Source organism: Chiloscyllium plagiosum, chromosome 40, assembly GCF_004010195.1.
Source record: "Chiloscyllium plagiosum isolate BGI_BamShark_2017 chromosome 40, ASM401019v2, whole genome shotgun sequence".
Classification (NCBI taxonomy): domain Eukaryota; kingdom Metazoa; phylum Chordata; class Chondrichthyes; order Orectolobiformes; family Hemiscylliidae; genus Chiloscyllium; species Chiloscyllium plagiosum.
The window spans coordinates 9,054,924-9,076,653 of NC_057749.1; the positions used below are offsets into that span (position 1 = coordinate 9,054,924).

Here is a 21,730-nt window from a genome sequence, read left to right on the forward strand (position 1 = left end):
TGGGCAACAAAGGCTGGTCTTGCAAGTGATACCCACCTTCCATGGTAGAATAGTTGATAGTATCTTTTCTTTTCCCCACCCCCTTTCTGGTGTCTATGTTAGCCTACATTCCCTTTCTCTACATCATCACCCCCACCCCCCGTCACCTTTACATCTCCACGCTGTATAATACAGAGTTCTCACAACAAATTAGTGGATCAATCGGTATTTCGAGTGCAGGTCAAAATGAATACACTCCACTGAGCCAGCCTTACGCTGTAAAAGATTTAGAGTTGCCCACAGTTGGAAGTCTGATGAGGAATCATTGGACCACTGGGTCAGTTAGACAGCCAATCCCTTACCTATACAATGAGTCTTGCCTGACAATTGTACCTCCTTTCCCAATATTGATTGGAACCTCCTTTGAGCAGATGGTTTGGAAGGAGCTGTTTTTGTAAGGTGTGTTCAGGAGGGTTTCCTAACTCAGTATATTAACAGGCCGACAAGGGGAGAGGCCATTTTGGATTTGGTGCTCGGCAATGAGCCGGGGCAGATGTCAGATCTTGCGGTGGGAGAGCATTTTGGTGATAGTGACCACAACTGCCTCACATTCTACATAGCTATGGAGAAGGAGTGAAGCAGGCACAATGGGAGGATATTCAATTGGGGAAAAGGAAACTATGATGCTATCAGACGTGTGTTGGAAAGCATGGACTGGGAGCAATTGTTCCACGGGAAGGGCACTATAGACATGTGGAGACTGTTTAAGGAACAGTTGTTGCGAGTGATGCACAAATGTGTACCTCTGAGACTGGCAAGAAGGGGTAAGATAAAGGAACCTTGGATGACGAGAGCGGAGGAGCTCCTCGTCAAAAAAAAGAAGGCAGCTTATGTAAGGTGGAGGAAGCAAGGGTCTTGCTCAGCTCTAGGGGATTACAGGCAGGCGAGGAAGGAGCTCAAAAATGGTCTGAAGAGAGCCGGGGGGGGGCACAAAAAAGGCTTGGCAGGAAGGATTAGGGAGAATCCAAAGGCACATGTATGTGAGGAATAAGAGAATGATCAAAAAGAGTAGGGCCGATCAGGGATAGCATAGGGAACTTGTGTATAGAGTCTGAGGAGGTAGGGGAAGCCCTAAATGAGTTTTTTGCTTCTGTCTTTGCTGAAGAAAAGGACCTTGTAGTGAATGAAACCATTGAGGAGCAGGGAAGCATGCTGGAATAGATAGAGATTGAGGAAGCTGATCTGCTGAAAATTTTGACAAACATTAAGATTGACAAGTCGCCAGGCCCGGACCAGATTTGTCCTCAGCTGCTTTGGGAAGCGAGAAATGTGATTGCTTCGCTGCTAACGAAGATCTTTGTATCCTCCCTCTCAACCGGAGTCATACCTGAGGACTGGAGGGAGGCAAATGTAATTCCTCTCTTCAAGAAAGGAAATAGGGAAATCCCCGGCAATTACAGACCAGTCAGTTTCACGTCTGTCATCTGCAAGGTGTTAGAAAGGATTCTGAGGGATAGGATTTATGACCATCGGGAAGTACATGGCTTGATTAAATGCAGTCAGCACGGCTTTGTGAGGGGCAGGTCATGCCTCACAAATCTTATTCAGTTCTTTGAGGATGTTACTAGACAAGTTGATGAGGGTCGAGCGGTGGACGTGGTGTGTGTGGACTTCAGCAAGGCATTTAATAAGGTTCCCCATGGTCGGGTTGTTCAGAAGGTCAGGAGGAATGGGATACAGGGAAATTAAGCTGTCTGGATACAAAATTGGCTGGTCGACAGAAGACAGCGAGTGGTAGTGGAAGGAAAGTATTCTGCCTGGAAGTCAGTGGTGAATGGTGTTCCACAGGGCTCTGTCCTTGGGCCTCTACTCTTTGTAATTTTTATTAATGATTTGGATGAGGAGATTGAAGGATGGGTTAGCAAGTTTGCAGACGACACAAAGGTTGGAGGTGTCGTTGACAGTATAGAGGACTGTTGTAGGCTGCAGCGTGACATTGACAGGATGCAGTGATGGGCTGAGAGGTGGCAGCTGGAGTTCAACCTGGATAAATGCGAAGTGGTGCATTTTGGAAGGTCAAACTTGAAAGGTGAGTACAGGATTAAAGACAGGATTCTTGGCAGTGTGGAGGAACAGAGGGATCTTGGTGTACAGGTACATAGATCCCTTAAAATGGCCACCCAAGTGGACAGGGTTGTTAAAAAAGCATATGGTGTTTTGGCTTTCATTAACAGGGGGATTGAGTTTAAGAGCCGTGAGACCTTGTTGCAGCTCTATAAATTTTTGGTTAGACCGCACTTGGAATACTGTGTCCAGTTCTGGTCACTCTGTTATAAGAAAGATGTGGAGGCTTTGGAGAGGGTTCAGAGAAGGTTTACCAGGATGCTGCCTGGAATAGAGGGCTTATCTTATGAAGAGAGGTTGACTGAGCTCGGACTTTTTTCATTGGAAAAAAGAAGGAAGAGAGGGGACCTAACTGAGATGTACAAGATAATGAGAGGCATAGATAGAGTTCATAACCAGAGACTTTTTCCCAGGGCAGAAATTGTTAACACGAGGGGTCATAGTTTTAAGCTATTTGGCAGAAAGTATAGAGGGGATGTCAGAGGTGGGTTCTTTACGCAGAGAGTTGCGAGAGTATGGAATGCGTTGCCAGCAGCAGTTGTGGAAGCGAGGTCATTGGGGATATTTAAGAGACTGCTGGACATGCATATGGTCACAGACATTTGAGGGTTAGTACATTAAGTTTACCTCACACATGAGGATCAATGGTCGGTTCAACAGCGTGGGCTGAAGGCCTGTTCTGTGCTGTACTGTTCTATGTTCTTTCAAACCTCCAGTTCCAACTTCAAATGTATTGATCACAATAAAATCCCACGACTTTTGTTATTGTCCCTACGGCACACATCAAATCATTTACTTTCTGAATGGAAGCAATTCAGTACTTGAATTTTGTCACCTAAATCATAGAATCCCTACAATGTAGAAAGAGGCCATTTGGCTGATTGGGTATACACCCAATCCCGGCACCCCATCCAATTCCTGTATTTCCTATGGCTAATCCACCTAGCCTACGCATTCTTAGACACTATGGGCAAGTTAGCATGGCACATCTTTCGGGCTATGGGAGGAATCCGGAGCACCCAGAGGAAACCCACACTGACATGGGGAGAATGTGCAAAACTCCACACAGACAGTCGCCCGAGGGTGGAACTGAATCCAGGTCCCTGGCACTGTGAGGCAGCAGTGCTAATCACTGAGCCACCCATCACATAGTCACTGTCACATAAACCAAGGTACAGAGAGAAGTCACAGCAATGAGGTCACAGCAAATGCATCAAAATCATTGAAAACTGGAGAAACGTGTCCTGTTTACCTCATGGAGGTGGAGGGAGGGGCATACAATGTAATAAATGGAATAGAGGAGGTACAACTAGGAAATCCCTGACACTTCATTATAGATTACCCTCCATCGCACCTCAGATCCAAGAGGAGAAATAACAGTTTGGAGAATTCCTCTTTGACACACACCCCTTTGGTCATCACAGTCCATCCAGGAGATGACAAAGATGCACCTTCTGTGCTCTTGCTCTGAAATGTCTCATGTCAGTCAAAAGCCTTGAGGTGTTTAGCTTTCCACAGCAACGTTGTAACTTGCAATTCCACACGGAATCAACGTGTGAGGACTGCACTGGTCTAGATATATCCAACTCACCATGATATAACAGAAACATTCAACAACTGACATCTGTTTCAGAGAAACATCACAACAATTAACCCAGGTACTGAAAAGATTGAAATACAAAACAGGAAATGAAATTGAGAAATTTGAGCTGTGTTAGTCTTGAAATGTAATGGCAGGAAGATGTTAGAGGATGTTGAGTGATACAGGAGGAGTAGGTTAACTTTAAAATATGGAGCCGTTGATTAAAGACCTTTTTCCATAAGATTACCCGACATGTACAAAACACAGAAACAAGTCCACAAGCCTCCTCTCAGCCCTCAACACTGACAGACCGCAGGAGGAAATCTTAAAACAGAAAGTGAACAGGACAGTGAAATCAAACAACTGTACATCTCTAAATGCAGGTATTAACCAAATGCTGACTTTCAGTCTTAAATGTTACATGCCAAACACAAGACACTAGACAGTCACACTCCTTCCCCAGGAGAAAAGGGAAGTACAATGAAATTATTTGCATTTGAAAAGACAAAGTCTGGATGTTCTTTAGTATTTTATCATATAAGAAACAGCATTCCAGCAAAACATAATTTGACACATCAATATAGATACAGCTCTGGTTATTATTGTTACATACATATCACAATCCATAAAAGAATCTCATGCTAAATATGTATCTTTACAAAATTAGGAATCAAACCCTATTAGTATGATTGTCACAAATCATGATTTCTCATTAGTGGACAGAACATGCTTGAGGAGCTCAATGGTCTACTCCCATCCCTATTCTGCCAGTGTGTTTTGTAAAATACACAAGTGCAAACTCAGCACCAGACTGTGGTAAATTAAAATAAATTTATAATTCCTGATATTATGCTTTCCTCAGTGACAGTTCCTGCAGAGTGTATGCACATATCACGATAATTCCTTTTCGATCAGAACTGAGAGACCCTTTATTTAGAAATAAAACTGACAAATTTCCAAACTCAGCACAACCTACATCTTTGGCACTGCACAAATATCGGCAACAACTTTCATTGGAAAATGCCCGATTATTCCTGGGACTTTTAACAAGCCTTTTACGGAATTGCATGCTTTAGGACGAAGAATACTCTCAATATTATTAATGTGCAGCTAATTACAGAGAAGAAGAAACACTGAACTTCCTTTTCCTGGCTGAGACGCTTCATCGCAATCTGTTAAATTGACCTGCACTGAATGTTCAAAATGAATATTGTTTATAAGGAAAGGTGGTTAGGAGATTGTGGGAGGTGATGGGTCCATAGTTTTGTCACTAGGCTAGTAATCCAGAGACCCAGGTAATGCCCAGGGGAACAAAACAGAAATTGCAGGAGAAACTCAGCAAGTCTGGCAGCATCTGTGGAGAGAAAGCAGAGTTAACAGTTCTAATCTGGTGATCCTTTGACAGAACCTCTACTAATTCTGATGAAGGGTCACTGGACCCGAAACGTTGGCATTACTTTCTCTCCCCAGATACTGCCAGACCTGCTGAGTTTCTCCAACAATTTCTGGTTTTTTTTCAGATTTCCAGTTTGTTTTAACGTCCTGGGGACCCAGGTTTAAATCTTTCCATGGCAGATGGTAGAATTTGAACATAATGAAAATTTGGAGTTAAAAGTCTAATGATGACCATGAAAGCATTGTTGGTTCGCTAATGTCCATTAGGGAAGAAATTTGCTGGGTCTGGACTAGTGCGATTTCAGATCGACAGCAACATGGTTGACTCTTAATTGCCTTCTGGGTAATTAGGGAGGGGCATCAAATGTGATCTAACCAGCTTGTTGATGAATTCAAAAAAAGTGAGATATTTTTAGGGTGGGAGGAGAAAGACTTTAAAAAGACACGAGAGGCTTTTTTCTTAGACAGAGTGTGGTTCACATGTGGAATGAATCTCCAGAGGAAGTGTTGGATGCAGATAGTTACAACATTAAAAGACAGTTAAATAAGAACATGAATAGAAAATATTTGGAGGGATATGGGCAGGCAGGTGGGACTAGTTTAGTTTGGAATTATGGTTGGCATGGAGTGGTTGGGCTGAAAGCTCTGTTTCTGTGCTGTATGACTCTGACAGTGAAATTAAGAACTAACCATAATAATATCCTTACAACAGCTGGGAAATCGGGAAGAAGAGGGCATCAGTTTAAGGTTAGAGGGGAAAGAATAAAAGGGAATCTAAGAGGGCAACTTTTTTTTTTACACAGAGGGTGGTACGCATATAGAATGAGCTGCCAACAGAAGTGGTTGAGGGGGGAACATTAACAACATTTAAAAGACATTTGGACAAATACGTGGATAGGAAAGATTTAGAAGGATATGGGCCAAGTACAGGGAAGTAGGGTAAGCGTGGATGGACATTTTGGTCGGCATAGATCAGTTTGGGCCAAAGAGCCTGTCTGTGTGCTGTAGGACTCTATGACTCTAACAGTGACTGATCATTTGTACATGGAGCTGTACCATCATGCTGCTGTTGACACAAAACTGACACCTCGTGAAACCCAAGTCCCACCTACTTATGCGCACAGTTTGTAAGCAATGAATGTCAACAGTTCACACCAGCATAGTGCTTGGTCTTTGGATATTTCCAGGTACGAATGGCAGTTACTGGATTCTCTGAGGGGGTCAAGTCATATCCTGTCATTTATGATAAAGAAAACTGTAAGATTAAAATAGTTAGATATTTAGTTGGATGGTACAGTTTTTGACTGGGAGCTGAAATTTATGAAATTTAAAAAGCAATGCAGTAGGAATGAAAACTAGTTTAATAGGCTGGAGCAACTAACAAGGTATAGTTGTTCAAAAAATACAGTAACCTAAGCAGCATCAAGGTTGTCTAATCTCCCCTGCCAATCTATCCCTGGCACTGTGAGACAGCAATGCTAATCATTGTGCCACCCATGTACACTAGTTCATGGCTCCCCGAGTAACAGAAATATCTTCTGAATACGTACCCCCTGTCAGATCCCCTCATAACCTTACATGGGCAATCAAGGCCTAATCAAATACCTGTCCAATAGGAAGGCGCTCAGGTAGTAACTAGGACCAGTCAATCAACTCAGAATATAAGCAAAGTGCAATGCACCCAATGAAATCAGGAAAGCACAAAGTGTGCAGCAGAGACTGCTCGGACAGATTTGGGGTATTACCGGTAGCAGTATGCTTTATTTCACCTCCGGCATCCCCCCTGCACAGTAGGAAGAAAGATAAGTGTAAATTCTCTGCAGATTGCAGCTTTCTTTGATCCCAAAGCTAAGTGTTTAATTGTTTTAAAATAAATCATTTGCTTATTACTGAAATGGAATACATGTTGACAAAACTTCTTGACTTGCTCTCATCAGGGCCAATGCAAGAATGTCAAATTTGAAACAATTTATACTCCAGGAGAAAAAGGTTGGAACCTAAATAATTGGACGAAATTAATTTGGCATATAAAGTTCAGGAATTGTAAATGAGGAAAGCATGATATGTCTAATTACACATTGATTTTACCACAGTTTATAGGCTGCATGCACATATGATTGACACGCTGGCAATACATGAACTGGAAGAGGGGTCTAATGGTGCAGTGGTATTGTCTCTACCTCTGGGTCAAGAGGTCCAAGTTCAAGTACAACCTGCTCCAGAGGTGAGTCCTAACATCGCTGAACAGGACGATTAGAAAATATCTATATGAACAGGAGGAGGCCATTCAGCCCCTCAAGCCTGATCCAATATTCACAGTTGATCTGTTTCTGAGCTCCCTCCAGCCAACTTGTCCCTCAGTTGGCTAGGCTAGCAAGAAAGCTATTGATAGGTAGGGCAACCTACACACCTATAGACTGCTACCATCCAGTCAGCTGGCAGAAAAGTCACGTGTGAGGCAATCGCACTGACTTCACAGATATTATTACACAGAATCTTACAGCAGAGGAGGAGGCCACTCAGCCCACTGTACCTATCCAACTCATCAACAGAGTTCAAGCATCTGCTAACTTCCCTTTCAAGGATTTATCCTGTTCCTATTTGGAGCCTCCTATTGTGTTGAGTCCATTTCCACCAAAGTTTCAGGCAGCGCATTCTAAATCACATCAGCTCCTGTATAAACCTGGTTCCCATCAGCCTCCCTCCCAGATGCTGCCTCACCTGCTGCGCTTCTCCAGCAACACATTTCCATCTCCCTCATTCTTTCGCCAATCAGTTTAATGTTGAGTCCTCTGACAGTTTAAATATCTTATCCTAATTGCTCTATCAAAACCTCTCATAAATGTACACACCTCTATTAAACCTCCTCACCTTCTCTGTTCTACAGAGAGTGCTTCCAGCTTCACACACTTCATTACTGAAAAAATGATGCACTTGAGACAAAATCACTGATTTTATTCATCCGATTCTGGATTTTGAAAATTCTAGACTGTATGGCTTCCTGTATCAAAGGGATAACTAATCTGTCCATATATGTAAGATTTTTTATTCACTTGTGAGATGTGGGCATCGCTGGCTGGGCCAGTGCTGTTCACTGGCCATCCTCAAGAAGATGGGGTTGAGCTGCCTACTTGAATCACTGCAGTCCATATGCTATAGGGACACCCACAATGCCCTCAGGGAGGAAATTCCAGGACTTTGAGCCAGTGACACTGAAGGAATGGTGATATATTTCCACGTTAGGATGGTGAGCAGCTCGGAGGGGAAATTGGAGGAGGTGGTGCTCCAATGTATCTACTGCCCTTGGCTTTCCAGATGGCAATGATTGAGGGTTTGGAAGGCGCTGTCTAAAGATCGTTGGAGAATTTCTGCAGTACATCTTCTAGATTGTACACACTGCTACTGAACGTCTCTGGCGGAGGAAGTGAGTGTTTGCGGATGTGGTGCCAATCAAGCAGACTGCCTTATGCTGGATGGTGTCAAGCTTTTTGAGTGCAGTTGGGGCTGTACCCATCTAAGTGAAGAGTATTCCAGCACACTCTTGACGTCCGGCTTGTAGGTGATAGACAGACTTTGGGGGAGACAGGACATGAGTTACCTGCAGTATTTCTAGCAGGAAGTGAGACTGCAGATGCTGGAGATCAGAGTCAAGAGTGTGGTGCTGGGAAAGCACAGCAGGTCATGCAGGAGAACCGACGTTTTAAGCATGAGGATGAAGAGCTTATGCCCGAAACGTCTGTTCTCCTGCTTCTCGTATGCTGCCTGACTGGCTGTGCTTTTCCAGCACCACACTCTCAACCAGTATTTCTAGCCTCTGACCTGCTCTTGTCGCCACTGCGTTTACTGTATATGGTGAGTCCAGGTGAGTTTCTGGTCAATGGAAACCCTATGTAAATCTATAATTGTAACTGAGGGATTGTCTGGCATTAATTCAGTCATCAACTTCCATTTCTTGTACTTTGGAGATCTGTTCTCATCAGGAAGCGCATTCCTGCTCCTTGCAATGCATCATGGGGAAGTGGACATGATCAGGAGCAAGCACCAAGAATCAGGCTGTGCTCCCTAAAATGAAATCTCGCACAAGCTTTTATTGGGAAGGAAGGGCGAACTTGCATTTCTATAGTGCCTTTCATGTCCTCAGGACATCATTTCGCAAGGTATCCACCTTGCCCCATCATAAACATGCAATGAAAGCACCTTCTGTTCACAAGAAGTCCGTCGTGGGTGCGTCTTTAAATTTATTCAAGGTTGAGTTAGAATGGTGGAGCAGGCTTGATGGGCCGAATGGCCTGCTTTTGTCACTCAGTCCTATATAAGGTCCAGGTGAGTTAAAAGGCAAAGGAACCAATTAATGGAAAGGATGGGGAAAACTATACTGAACATTTGGTGGACAGATGGGAAAAGTGCTTTGGGGTTTTCATGTCCATCTGAACAGGGTAACTACAAAATGGTACCGATATACCTTCAGAAAACAGCTATGCCCCTTATATCTTTGCATAGAGTTACTCAAAATGTGGGGAAATAATTATACCCTTTTCAGATGATGGGGAGGGTAGGAATATTAAACATATCAGTTTTATTCATATTGGACTGCCCATGTTTGGTCTCAACTCATCTATCCATAACCAGTTTTTACATTGAGAATGACTATTCAGAAGTGACAAAGATTCATCAATTAATAAGGAATTGAGCAACCATGCATTTAACATTGTAAAACCATTATTCCACCCATTGGCACCGCCCTCTGCATTGCCAAATTTTGCAAAATAAGCCATTTTGAGATAAAGAGAAAAGACCTTTTCCACACGGTGAGTGGTCCCAGTTTGAAAAGCGCTGCCCGGAAGTGAGGTGGAGACAGGATCAGCCGAGGAATTCAAGAGGAGGCATTGGATGATTATTTCAGCGGAAACAGGGAGATGGGAAACGGGAAGGAATTTGGCACAAAGTCAAAATGCTCAGAGAGTCGGTGCAGGACTGAATGGTCTGAGATTCTGCGAACATGCAATTTATCAAAGGTCGAGCAACCGAGATGGAGGAACATTTCCCAAGCCTGTCTCACTCATAAACCAACCAACTTGCAGCACACTGATGTGTGGAACCATTCATAATTGTGTCCTTAAACATGAGCAATCCTTTCCAAAACAAAATATTCCAGCACATTAACGCCACATAATATTACACGAAGGCAGTGCCCCCTTTAAGAGTATTGAGTTTCGATCATTTTTGGTTCTTAAAAGGATGCAAAGGTTTGTCTATTTAAAAATAATTTGGTTCTTCACCAAAGGATGTCATTTTTTATTCCTGTTCGACCTGTGCAATCTAAAAGGCCGAGGGGATAGCAGAAGCGAACACTTCATTGCAGGAGTCATCACTGTTCCCTGCGACTTCTCGTCCTCACTCTGAGCTTCTGAGGAGAAATCACGCGGTGACTTGCTAGTATTCGGCGGTGCATCTGGACAGTTGGGTCTGGGAGGAGATGGAGTCCTGCTCTGGGTCATAGCAGGAGATGACCAGTCTGGCGAGCCAGCCCGTCTTGAATGCTTGTTGAACCTTGTCGACATACCGCTGAGCCAGGTCTCAGCGCAGGGAGCACCGGGTGAGGTGCAACCCACGTGCCGTTGCTCACCCTTGTCACTAGGGGTCGCTGTGGGTGAGATAGAGCCCCCCATCCGACAGGGAGATGGCTCCCTCATTCCTTGGTTACCGGGTTGGAGGTCCTGAAACAAGTGCATCGCCCAAGGGTTGCAGTGCTGCCCATCGGATGGCCTCGGAACTGCCCCCAGGATGGTGGTGATCAATGAGTCATGACTTTGCTCCCTCAAGCCCTGGACCTGTTGCCAATCTTTCATGTTTGCTGTTGGGGAATGGGGTTAGGGATGAGGAGGATAGCGTTAGAGATCAGCACAAGCCTTGAAAGGAACAGCGGCAATGGACGAGAATAGAGCGGCTTTACCTGTCATGAGACATTCATTCTTGTGTCTTAGCGCCTCCATTTCACAAGCCATGGCAGCCATCTGCAATGCAATTATGACAAGTGTTAAGCAAGTCAAGAAGCCAACTTAACAGAATCACTTAACAGAACTGGAAGAAGAAACATTTTTTAATTGATGGAATCTTTTGCTTACTATGGCGAAAGTGCAGAAAGAGGCCATTCGTCCTGTCGAGGCTGCACCAATCCTCTGCAAGGCATCCCAAGCAGACCCATTCCCTCCCCCAAAAATCCTTGTAACCCCATATGGGGGTTTTTACTGTGGCTAATCCACATAACCTGCACATCCCTGGACACTATGCAGCAATTTAGCATGGCCAATCCACCTAACCTGCACAACTTTGGACTATGTGAGGAAACTGGAGCAACCAGAGGGAACCCACGAAGACACAGGGAGAATGTGCAAACTCTACACAGACAGTCGCCCGAGGGTAGCATCAAACCCAGGTCCCTGGTGCTGTGAGGCAGCAGCACTAACCACTGAGTCACCATGCTGAAGTGATACCATTGTAGCTTGGAGGCTAATGCTTATTCAGTCTGTAAATAAATGTAGGTATGAGTAAGTATTGATTCCAATACTGAATGTTTTGGTTATAACACTTATGTACATGAATTCTGAACTCCTGCCAAGATTTTCATATTTAAGTTCTTTAGTGAGAACTTTGTTCGGAAGATTCACACTGTTAACTCCCAGCAAGGACAGATTCTCTGTCACAATTACACGCAACCTTCACTGATCGCAAGGCAAGCTGCTGAGACGGTTTGCGGTTACCTTTTCCGTTTTCACATCCAGGTGTTGCTGCAAGCTCTGAATCTCCTTTTCCAGCTTCTGGAAGCTTTGAAAACCAGGGTCTTCCTTCAGCTTCCGATTCTCTTCCTCCAAGTGCAGTTTCTGATCCTCCTGGGACTTCACCATTTCAACCACGTTCTGTGACACACAGACAGCAGCAGGTTAATCCAGTGAGATTTGCGCAGATCAGACAGACGCCAATCCTAATCGCTGGACACTAACTCAATGACTCCTGGTAAAATACATGAGCCTGAGTGGCGTTGGCAATTATGTTTCTCAGTTGTGATGCCTTGCACAGTTGAATAGCCCACAGTGAACAGGGATGAAGAATCAAAGGTTTTTTTTAATAGAATCCCTACAGTGTGGAACCAGGCCCTTCAGCCCAACAAGGCCATACCGACCCTCAGAAGAGTTACCCAACCAGACCCATTCCCTTACCTCTGTATTTACCCCTGACCAATGCACCTAGCGTACACATCCCTGAACACTATGGGTAATTTAGCATAGCCAATTCACCTGACCTGCACATCTTTCGATTGTGGGAGAAAAGCAGAGCACCCAGAGGAAACCCATGTAGATGTGAGGAGAATGTGCAAACTCCACACAGACAGTCACCCGAGGCTGGAATCGAACTTGGGTCCCTGGTGGTGTGAGGCAGCAGTGCTAACCACTGAGCCACCATGCTGCCCAATCGTTATGATCATCATGAAACAAGGGATAGATTCAAATGCTGTTGATAGAGAATAGGAGCCTATTTCTTGTCGTCAGGAGAATGAGTGGGTTATGACTGAACACCGGATGGAATCTTTTTGATGGACAAGTCAGAAGACCCGCAGTGGAATGATTGGAGAGGTAGTGAACATCATAAATTAAACGTGGATGGTTAATCCAGAACATTAGGTAAAAGAGATCCAAACTGTAACTTCTGGGCTGATATCAAGAGGTTATCATGATGCAGAGAGCAGACACTGGACTTGAGTGTAGGTGAAAACCCTGGATGCATTTAACTACTAGAAAACAATTTGATTTCATGGATCAAGCAGAAGCAAGCCTTTGGACACCACGTGTTTATGTTTTTGTATCTAAATTAACCTTCATAGCCCTCTCGATTCCCCTCTCCCTCAAATGTTTTGATTTAATTAAATTTATTATTACCACATGTACCGAGGCACAGTGAAAAGATTTGTCTTGCGTGCAGTACAGGCAGATCATACCATAAAAGATCAGAGGGTGACGCATCAGAGCGAGGAATACAAAGTTATGGCTGCACCAAAAGCAAGATCAACATTAAATTTGAAATTTGAGAGTTCCATTCCGCAGTCTAATAACAGCAGGAAAGAAGCTGTTCCTGAACCTGTTGGTATGTGTGTTTAAGCTTTTGTATCTTCTGCCTGAAGAAGAGGTTGGAAGAGATTATAACCGGGGTGGGAGGGATCTATGATGACATTGGACGCCTTTCTGAGGTAGTGAGAAGTGTAGATGGATTCAATGGATGGAAACTTGGCTTCCGTGATGGATTGAGTTGTGTTCACAGCTCTATGTAATTTCTTACAATCCTGGGCAGAGCAGTTGCCATCCCAAGCCATGATGCATCCAGATAGAATGCTTTTTATGGTGCATCCATAAAAGGGCTCTTATGGCCATAAGAGTTGGAGAGGGTACTTATACATGCTGAATTCCCTAAGCCTCCTGGTGGGTGTAGAGGTGTTGTGCCTTCTTGACCATCAAGTCAGCGTGGGTGGTCCAGGACAGATTGTAGGTGATCGTCACTCTGAGGAACTTGACTTTCTTGAGCATCTTCACCTCAGCTCCATTGATGTGGATGGGGGGGCGCGTTTCCTCCTCCTTTCTTTCTGAAGTTGATGACCAGCTCTTTAGTTTTGCTGACATTGAGGGAGAGATCATTATCTTTACACCACAACACAAAGCACTCGATCTCATCTGTATGGCTTCACCTTAAATGTATCCATAGTCTTCACTGCAATTGGCAAATGAAGAAAGGCAAATGCAACAGTACCACTCATTTCCAGAAGGCTAGAATACAAGAACAGAAATATACAGCAGCTGAATAAGGCCGCTCCTCAGACCGCATTTGGAAAATTGAGAGCAGGTTTGGGCCCCGTATCTAAGGAAAGGGTGTGCTGACCTTGGAGGGGAGGCTTACAAGAAAGGATGATGGTCTTGTCATGTGAGGAGCAGTTGAGGACTCTGGGTCTGTACTCGACGGAGGTTAGAAATTGAGTGGGAGGATGGGAATCTCACTGAATACTGAAAGGTCTGGAAACAGTGGACATGGAGAAGATGTTTCAACTAGTAGACAAGATTAAGACCTGAGGGCACAGCCTCAGAGAGAAGGGATGACCCGTCAGAACTGAGATGAGGAGGAATTTCTTCAGCCAGACGGTGGTTAATCTGTGAAACTAATTGCCACAGAAGGCTGTGGAGACCAAGTCACTGAGTGTATTTAAGATAGAGATAGGTTGGTTCTTGGTTAGTAAGGGGATCAAAGATTACAGGAAGAAGGCAGGAGAATGGAGTTGAGAAACATATCAGCCATGGAGCAAACAGCGTAATTCAGCTCCTATATTGTACGGCCTTATGCTTTAAAGGCTGAGACAGGACCCGCTGGAAGGGTATAGAGTTATGAGGAGCATGGACAGAGTGGATAATAAGCAATTGTTCCCCTTAGTTGAAGGTTTGATAACAAGGAAGCAATATTTTACAGCGAAGGGCAGGAGGTTCAGGGGGGATTTGAGGAAAGGTTTTTTCACCCAAAGAACGCTAGGAATCTGGAATGAGAGGGGAGTCAAGGCAGGAAACCTCACAACCTTTAAAAAGTACACGGATGATCACTCAAAATGTCATAAAATTTGAGGTCATGGGCCAAGTGCTGGGATTAAAGTAGATAGGTCGGGGCAAGACATGATGGGCCGAAGAGCCTCTGCTGTGCTGTGCTGTGCTGTATGACTTTACGATTTCGCAAACACTAAAGGTGTGAAGAGAGAGAGAGAGAGAGCAGGTGTATGGCATTGAGATAGAGGATCAGTCATGATCTTGTTGATGGCAGTGCAGGCTCAATGGGCCGAATGGCCTGCTCCTGTTTTTCTACACCTCAGCAAGAGCTGGCGGTACCAGCTGGCCTTACAGATGCTACGTTGAGTAGCGCTGGAATTTGATCCAAATCCGTCCTGGGTAAACCTGAATTTGACAATAACTGGTTCAGGAGCGTTCACACAGTATTGTAAACCCATTAAAAGAATATTGAAGTTCCTGAGACAATGGGCGACTGTCTTCAGCCAACATCAGAATGTAATTTAGCCTCTCTGTCCTACTTGTTGCAAGCAAAGTGAGGCAAGTCATTGAGCTCGCACAGACTGTGCTAAACTCTCCGTTTGGTCATTTATCCTGCCGGCGGGACTAATGTACTCATTCACTTTTCAGTCACGTCATTCTGAAAGTGAGCTTTTCTTTTCAATTTACCGTCACGTTAGAATGCTCTTTGCTTAAATTCACTAAGGAATCATTATAAACATGTTTACCTGCACAAGGTGTGATCGGGGCACCCAGTAATCAACAGAGGCATTCCCTTTCCTGCTCTCTGGGAGCTTACTGTAAGCTTTTGTCAAATCTTCTTGCTCTTTTACCAGAGTGGCCAACTGTTGAAAGGCACAGAAATTATTACAGACTCCTGGTAATGTCCTCTTGAAAACAGATACAAAAGAATCAGTGTGCTCTCCCTCTACACAGAATGAAATAAAGACTTAATTACATCCTTGACTGATCGTTGTGCCCCTACATTTGAATTGAATCTAGTTTGTCATGTTTATAACACTCCGAAGGTGGCCATTCATCCTGTTATGTCTGTTCTGGCTTGTTTCTGAAGCAAACAACAAAAATGTAAGACATAGGAACAGCAGCAAGCCATTCGGCCCCTCGAAGCTGTTCTGCCACTCAGTGGCATTATGGTTGATCTGAAGGTAATCTTCCTGCCTGTCCCCTTGATTCCCTCGTAGATCAAAAATCATTCTGACTCAACCTTGAATCTATTCAATGACCCAGCCTGCATTGCTTGAGGAAGAGATCTACACTGTGTGTAATATCCTGTGAGGAAGGAAATCTGGCATGCTTATCCTGTCTGGCCTACCATGTGGTTATAATCAACTAGGATGTGGTTGACTGTTAACTGTCTCCTGGACAAGTAGGGACGGGCAGTAAATGCTGACTTAAGTCAGCTTCACCCACATCCTATGAATGAATATCTTCCTAAATAATGAACAATAAAGACCACATTGGAAGAGCAACTTGGTCCTTTTACAATGTAAGAATGCAACTCCAGGCTTGCACAGCTCCTACCTTGGTCTTATCTTTGGAATAGCTCCCTCCATTACCATGCCTCTCGATTACAGAATTACTTCTGCTATTTACCTTTCACCCTTTCCTTCAAAACCTCAATCTCCTGTTTCTTTGGCCTTCACCTGCTCTTTAAATTTTCACTCCCCCACACCCCAAATCTCCACTTCTTCCCTTTCAGAAGGAGGATGCGGAGGATTCTGACACAGGGGAGATCCACAGATGGAATGCAAGTTACCGACGGAATGTTAACACAGCTCAGTCAAAGTTCACATATTTCACCCGATGGTAGGTCGAGAAGGATCAATCAGCCTGGCAATATTCCCAGAATGCCCTACCTGTTCAGTCATTTCTTGGCTGCGTCTGCTGAAGCTATGGTTCTCCCTCTGAAGAGTTTGAGACAACTGGTGTTCAAGCTTCAACGTCTCCTGCAGTCCCTTCAAAACAGATGACTACAGTATATCATCATGTATCAATTAGTCAGAGGCTGAGGGGGTGACCTTATAGTGGTTTATAAAATCATGAGGGGCATGGATAGGATCAATAGACAAAAATATTTTCCCTGGGGTGGGGGAGTCCAGAACTAGAGGGCATAGATTTATGGTGAGAGGGGAAAGATATAAAAGAGACTTAAGGGGCAACTTTTTCACACAGAGGGTGGTACGTGTATGGAATGAGCTGCCAGAGGATGTAATGGAGGCTGGTACAATTGCAACATATAAGAGGCATTTGGATGGGTATATGAATAGGAAGGGTTTGGAGGGATATGGGCCAGGTGCTGGCAGATGGGACTAGATTAGATTGGGATATCTGGTCAGCATGGACGGGTTGGACCAAAAGATCTGTTTCTGTGCTGTACATGTCTATGACTCTATGATAATTGCTCACTCACAGAATATCCTAAACTATCCAAATTCAAAAGGTGAAAGTCACTTTTTATTTCATTGTCTTTTCAGTGCACTGTACCTTTGCAATGTTTCATGGTGTACTTTCAAGGGAACGGCTTGTGGTCAGACTGTGCTGGAAAGTCCACCTTGGTTCATAGCCTGTCTACAGGAATATACAGGTATCCCTCACTATCCAAAAGTAGAGCGTTCCTATGAAACCTTTTTTAAGCTGAAATGGTGTAAATCAAAGAAGTATTAATTTATATGGGAGAAAATTTGCGTTTTCTCATAAAAGCGAAAATCCTCATTGGATTTCTTTCGGTTAGCAAAAACAGGTACTAATATCGGTCTTTCGTAAAAGCAAAGTGGCATAAAGCGAACTTGCGAAAATAAGGGGGTACCTGTACATTGCTTCCCCGTGCGGGAGAGACTAGATCTAGGGAACACTGAATATAAAGGGATCACCCATTTACGATGTCAATGAGAACTGTTTTCTCTCAAACAGTTGCCGGTCTGTGGAGTTCACTCCAGGATGAAGGACTTCCAAAAGCACAACTTTTGCCATCTAGACAGACGGGGGAGGGGAGGGGGGGTGGGCAACAGGTACATTTGCAAGCTCCCCTCCAAGACATTCACCATATTGAGTTGGAAATAAGGAGTCGATCCTTCACTGTCACGGAGTCAAACTCCCTCCCCCCCTGCATGGTGGGTGTACCTACACCAAATGGAATGCAGCGGTTCAGGGACTTCTCCAGGGGCAATTAGAGATGCACAATAAATAGTGACATTCTTTACTGCTGAGGGCTGTTGATGTTGGGTTATTCAGTATATTCAAGGCTAAGACAGACAGCTTTTTAATCTATAAGGGAATCAAGGGTTATGCATAAAGATGGGAATGTGGAGTGGAGGATAATCAGGTCAGCCAAGATCTCATTGAATTCAAGAACAGACTTGATGGGCTGAATGGCTTACTTCTATGTCTAATGGTCCATAAATGCTGGTCCAGCCCGTGACACCTATACCCCGCAAAAGGATAAAAAGAAACGAACAAGTTCAACTTCTCGACTCGCTCAAAGGGATAGGGCACCATGGTGGCTCAGTGGTGAGCACTGCTGCCTCTCAGGTGAGTGTGCAAAATCCACACAGACATTCTCCCTGTGTCTGCATGGGTGTCATCTGGGTGCTCTGGCATCTTCCCACTGTCTAAAGATGTGCAGGTTAGGTGGATTGGCCCTGGGAAATGCAGGGTTACAGGGATAGGGTAGGTGGGAAGACTCTGGGTGGGATGCTCTTCGGAGGAGCAGTGTAGACTCGATGGGTCTCTTTCCACACTGTATGGATTCCATGATAGTGCCTAAAGTAAACTGGTCACAATGGCAGTGAACTGCAGGATTAAAAATACGCAGCCAAAGCCAAGTGTCTCGCCTCTGGGACGCATCACTGAAATCAAACAACAGATTAACCTTTCCAGGTACTCAATGTACTTTTGAAATTTGCACAATCACTAACGACTAAACAAAAAGATTTGCCTTCACTGTGTAACTCAGTGACTTGGATCTGATCACTGAGGAGAAGTGATTAAAGTGGAGGAGTTCTCCACTGCTCGGTGCTTTTCCCTTGAAGTTAACAAATAAAAAGTTTGCCCAAAGCTTTAAGAACTTGAAAACCTGCTCCATGGATCATTTAATCTGAAACATGGCAATGAATATAGATAGTTCGATGTTCACTTTCTGGTAAATAATTGGAATTCAATTTGATTCTTTGAGTCATTGGGTGAGTACTTTGGTGAGTCATTTGAATCAGCCCATACATCTCTCTAACAGACTGTCAATCTGTGAAGACACAATGCAATGACTAATTGCAGCAATTTATTCGTCAGATATTTAAAAAACATTACACACAACTATAAAGCTGCTCTGATGACCCAAGTTGGTGAAAGGATTATTTCCTGCTGAACTAAATCTGCTACAGGAGAGATGTTGTGAAACTTGAAAGGGTTCAGAAAAGATTTACAAGGATGTTGCCAGGGTTGGAGCTAGAGGCAGAGGCTGAACAGGCTGGGGCTGTTTTCCCTGGAGTGTCAGAGACTGAGGGGGTGACCTTATTGAGGTTTATAAAATCATGAGGGGCGTGGAGAGGGTGATTGGTCAAGACCTTTTCCCCAGGACAGGTGAGTCCAAAGCTAGAGGGCATAGGTTTAGGGTGAGAGGGGAAAGATATAAAAGGGATCTAAGGAGCAACTTTTTCACACAGAGGGTGGTGCATGTATGGAATGAGCTGCCAGAGGAAGTGATGGAGGGTGGTACAATTACAGCATTTAAAAAGCATCTGAATGGGTATATGAATAGGAAGGGTTTACAGGGATATGGGCCAAGTGCTGGCAAATGGGACTGGATTAATTTAGGATATCTGGTTGATATGGACGAGTTGGACCAAAGAGTCTGTTTCTGTGATGAACACCTCAATGACTCTATATTTACAGAAAGATTCCAGATTCAACCTCGGTTGAAATTTGGGTGAGCTTGCTCCACCTGAGAGGCTCAAACTAACATAACAGTCAATGTGAGTGAAAATTAAAATTGATGCAGGACTCCCTGTTGCAATGTGCAGGTAGAGGGTGTCCTCAGCTACCTGCTAAAACGGATCCTTAATAGAGTACAATCACTCAGTGGGTAGCAGACTCACAAGGTTCCGGGTCTAATCCTGCAGTCCAGGGTTCGAGCACAAAAATCTCGGCTGACAGTAAAGCAACAACACTGGGGGGGTGCTGCACTGTCAGAGGCACTGTCTTTTAGATTCTCATCTTCCCACTTGAGTGGATATAAAGCATCCCTCAGCACTATTTTGACAAAGAGTTATGCCTATTATTCTGGGCAATACTCATCCATCAATGAACATGTCCAAAAAACAAACAGATTACCTAATCACTATCACGTTGTTGTTTCTGGGAGCTGACTGCGAGTAAATTGGTAGCTGCAATTCCTACATTATCACAGTGACTGCACTTCAAATGTGCCTTCCTGGTTATAAAGCATTTTGGGATGCAAATAATTGCCCATTTAGCAGGATACTTCAAAAAAAAAGGAGGAAGCTATAGATCAGGAATTGGGAGGGGATTGGAAAGCCAGGCTGAACAGATGAGTTTTCAGTGTCTTTTTGAAGATGGGGAACAACATGAAAAGAGAGAGGAGTCTTGGAAGACAGAGCAAGGCAGTGATGGCTAAAGGTTTCAGAACAGACAACTGGGCAGAGGGAGAGTTGGTGGTAAACATGATCAACCTTAGCATGCTACAGTCACATAGCCTGCACTCGATCACAGTGTAGGTGCAGCCTTAGACTCTCATTTAGGGAAATAACTGCAGAAAAGCTAACGCCCATGGAGATCCATCAGGAGAGGCGGAAGGGACATTGCAAGTTGATGCGGATGAGGGAAATCATTTACAGCGGCTTTGACATACATTGAAATTCACTGCAGGTCACAGAACAGCAACATAAAATGTCTGAATAGTAAAAGTTCCTCCTGCCATTGCACAATAACTATACTAATTAACTGCAGTTAAAATTGTGCCATTTAATTTCCAGTTAGATTAGTGAATCAGTCAGGTCAAAAGAGGATTGAAATGTCAACATTCTCATTTACGATCACAAGACTCGGCTGCATTATTATAGCTGTCAGTGTGAATCCATTATCAAACCACCCCCATGAGTCCAGAAGTTAAGCTAATGTGCAAAACATCTTCCACTGATGGTCTATACAATATAAGAGCATACACATAGACAGTAGAAGCAGGAGCAGACCCTTTGAACCTGCTCCACCATTCTCTATAATCAGGGCTGATCGTTCGCACTTTCTCCCCATACCCTTTGATCCCTTTAGCTCTTAGAACTATATCTAACTCCTTCTTGAAAGCTTTCGAAGTTTTGTTCTCAACTGCTTTCTGTGGCAGAGAATTCCACAGGGTCACCACTCGCTGCGTGAAGAAATTTCTCCTCACTCAGTCCTAAATGGCCAACCCTGTATCCTCAGTCTGTGACTTCTGGCTCTCCTCTCCCCAGTAATCAGAAACATCCGTCCTGTGTTTACATTGTCCCGTTGTATTAGAACTTTCTAGGTTTCTAGGATATTCTCCTCTTTAGTCTAAATGTCAGTGAATATTATCCGAACTGATTTCTTTCATACGTCAGTTCTGCTCTCCCAGGAGAAATGAAACTTGCTCTCTAATTACCAATATAATGCTATTGTTGTTGTTTCCTGAAGCATCCCAATCTGAAATGACTATAATTGTTGTGATGAGCATTTTGCAGCATTATTGAAAGCCGCATTGGAATGATTAACCCATTCTATACGGAAGGCAAAAGTGAGGACTGCAGATGCTAGAAATCAGAGTCTAGATTAGAGTAGTGCTGGAAAAGCACAGTAGGTCAGGCAGCATCCGAGGAGCAAGAGAATCAATGTTTTGGGCAAAAGCCCTTCATTAGGAGCCGCTAAAGCCTTTGCTAAGGGGCACTGGAACAGTCTGGGCCCACACACACGGTACTGAGAACACGCTGAGAGACACAACCTCCAGTCTGAGCAGTCCCTCCAGGGCTAAAATAAAACAAAGAACTGCAGATGTTGAAGATCTAAAACAAAA

At 44.0% G+C, this 21,730-nt stretch overlaps 1 protein-coding gene across 2 annotated transcripts in view; it reads right to left on the reverse strand.

The window, feature by feature from the left end:
• Nucleotides 1-8,836: 8,836 nt before the first annotated feature.
• Nucleotides 8,837-21,730, reverse strand: part of LOC122542484 (restin homolog) — a 117,924-nt gene continuing 105,030 nt past the window's right edge. For both annotated transcript variants that reach the window (XM_043680251.1, XM_043680250.1), the window contains 5 exons: nt 16,548-16,646; nt 15,399-15,515; nt 11,842-11,997; nt 11,034-11,094; nt 8,837-10,934 (listed from right to left, as the gene is read on the reverse strand). In XM_043680251.1, coding sequence (XP_043536186.1) covers nt 10,369-10,934; nt 11,034-11,094; nt 11,842-11,997; nt 15,399-15,515; nt 16,548-16,646 — 999 coding nt within the window. In that variant the 3' untranslated portion in view covers nt 8,837-10,368. The remainder of the gene's footprint in view (nt 10,935-11,033; nt 11,095-11,841; nt 11,998-15,398; nt 15,516-16,547; nt 16,647-21,730) is intronic.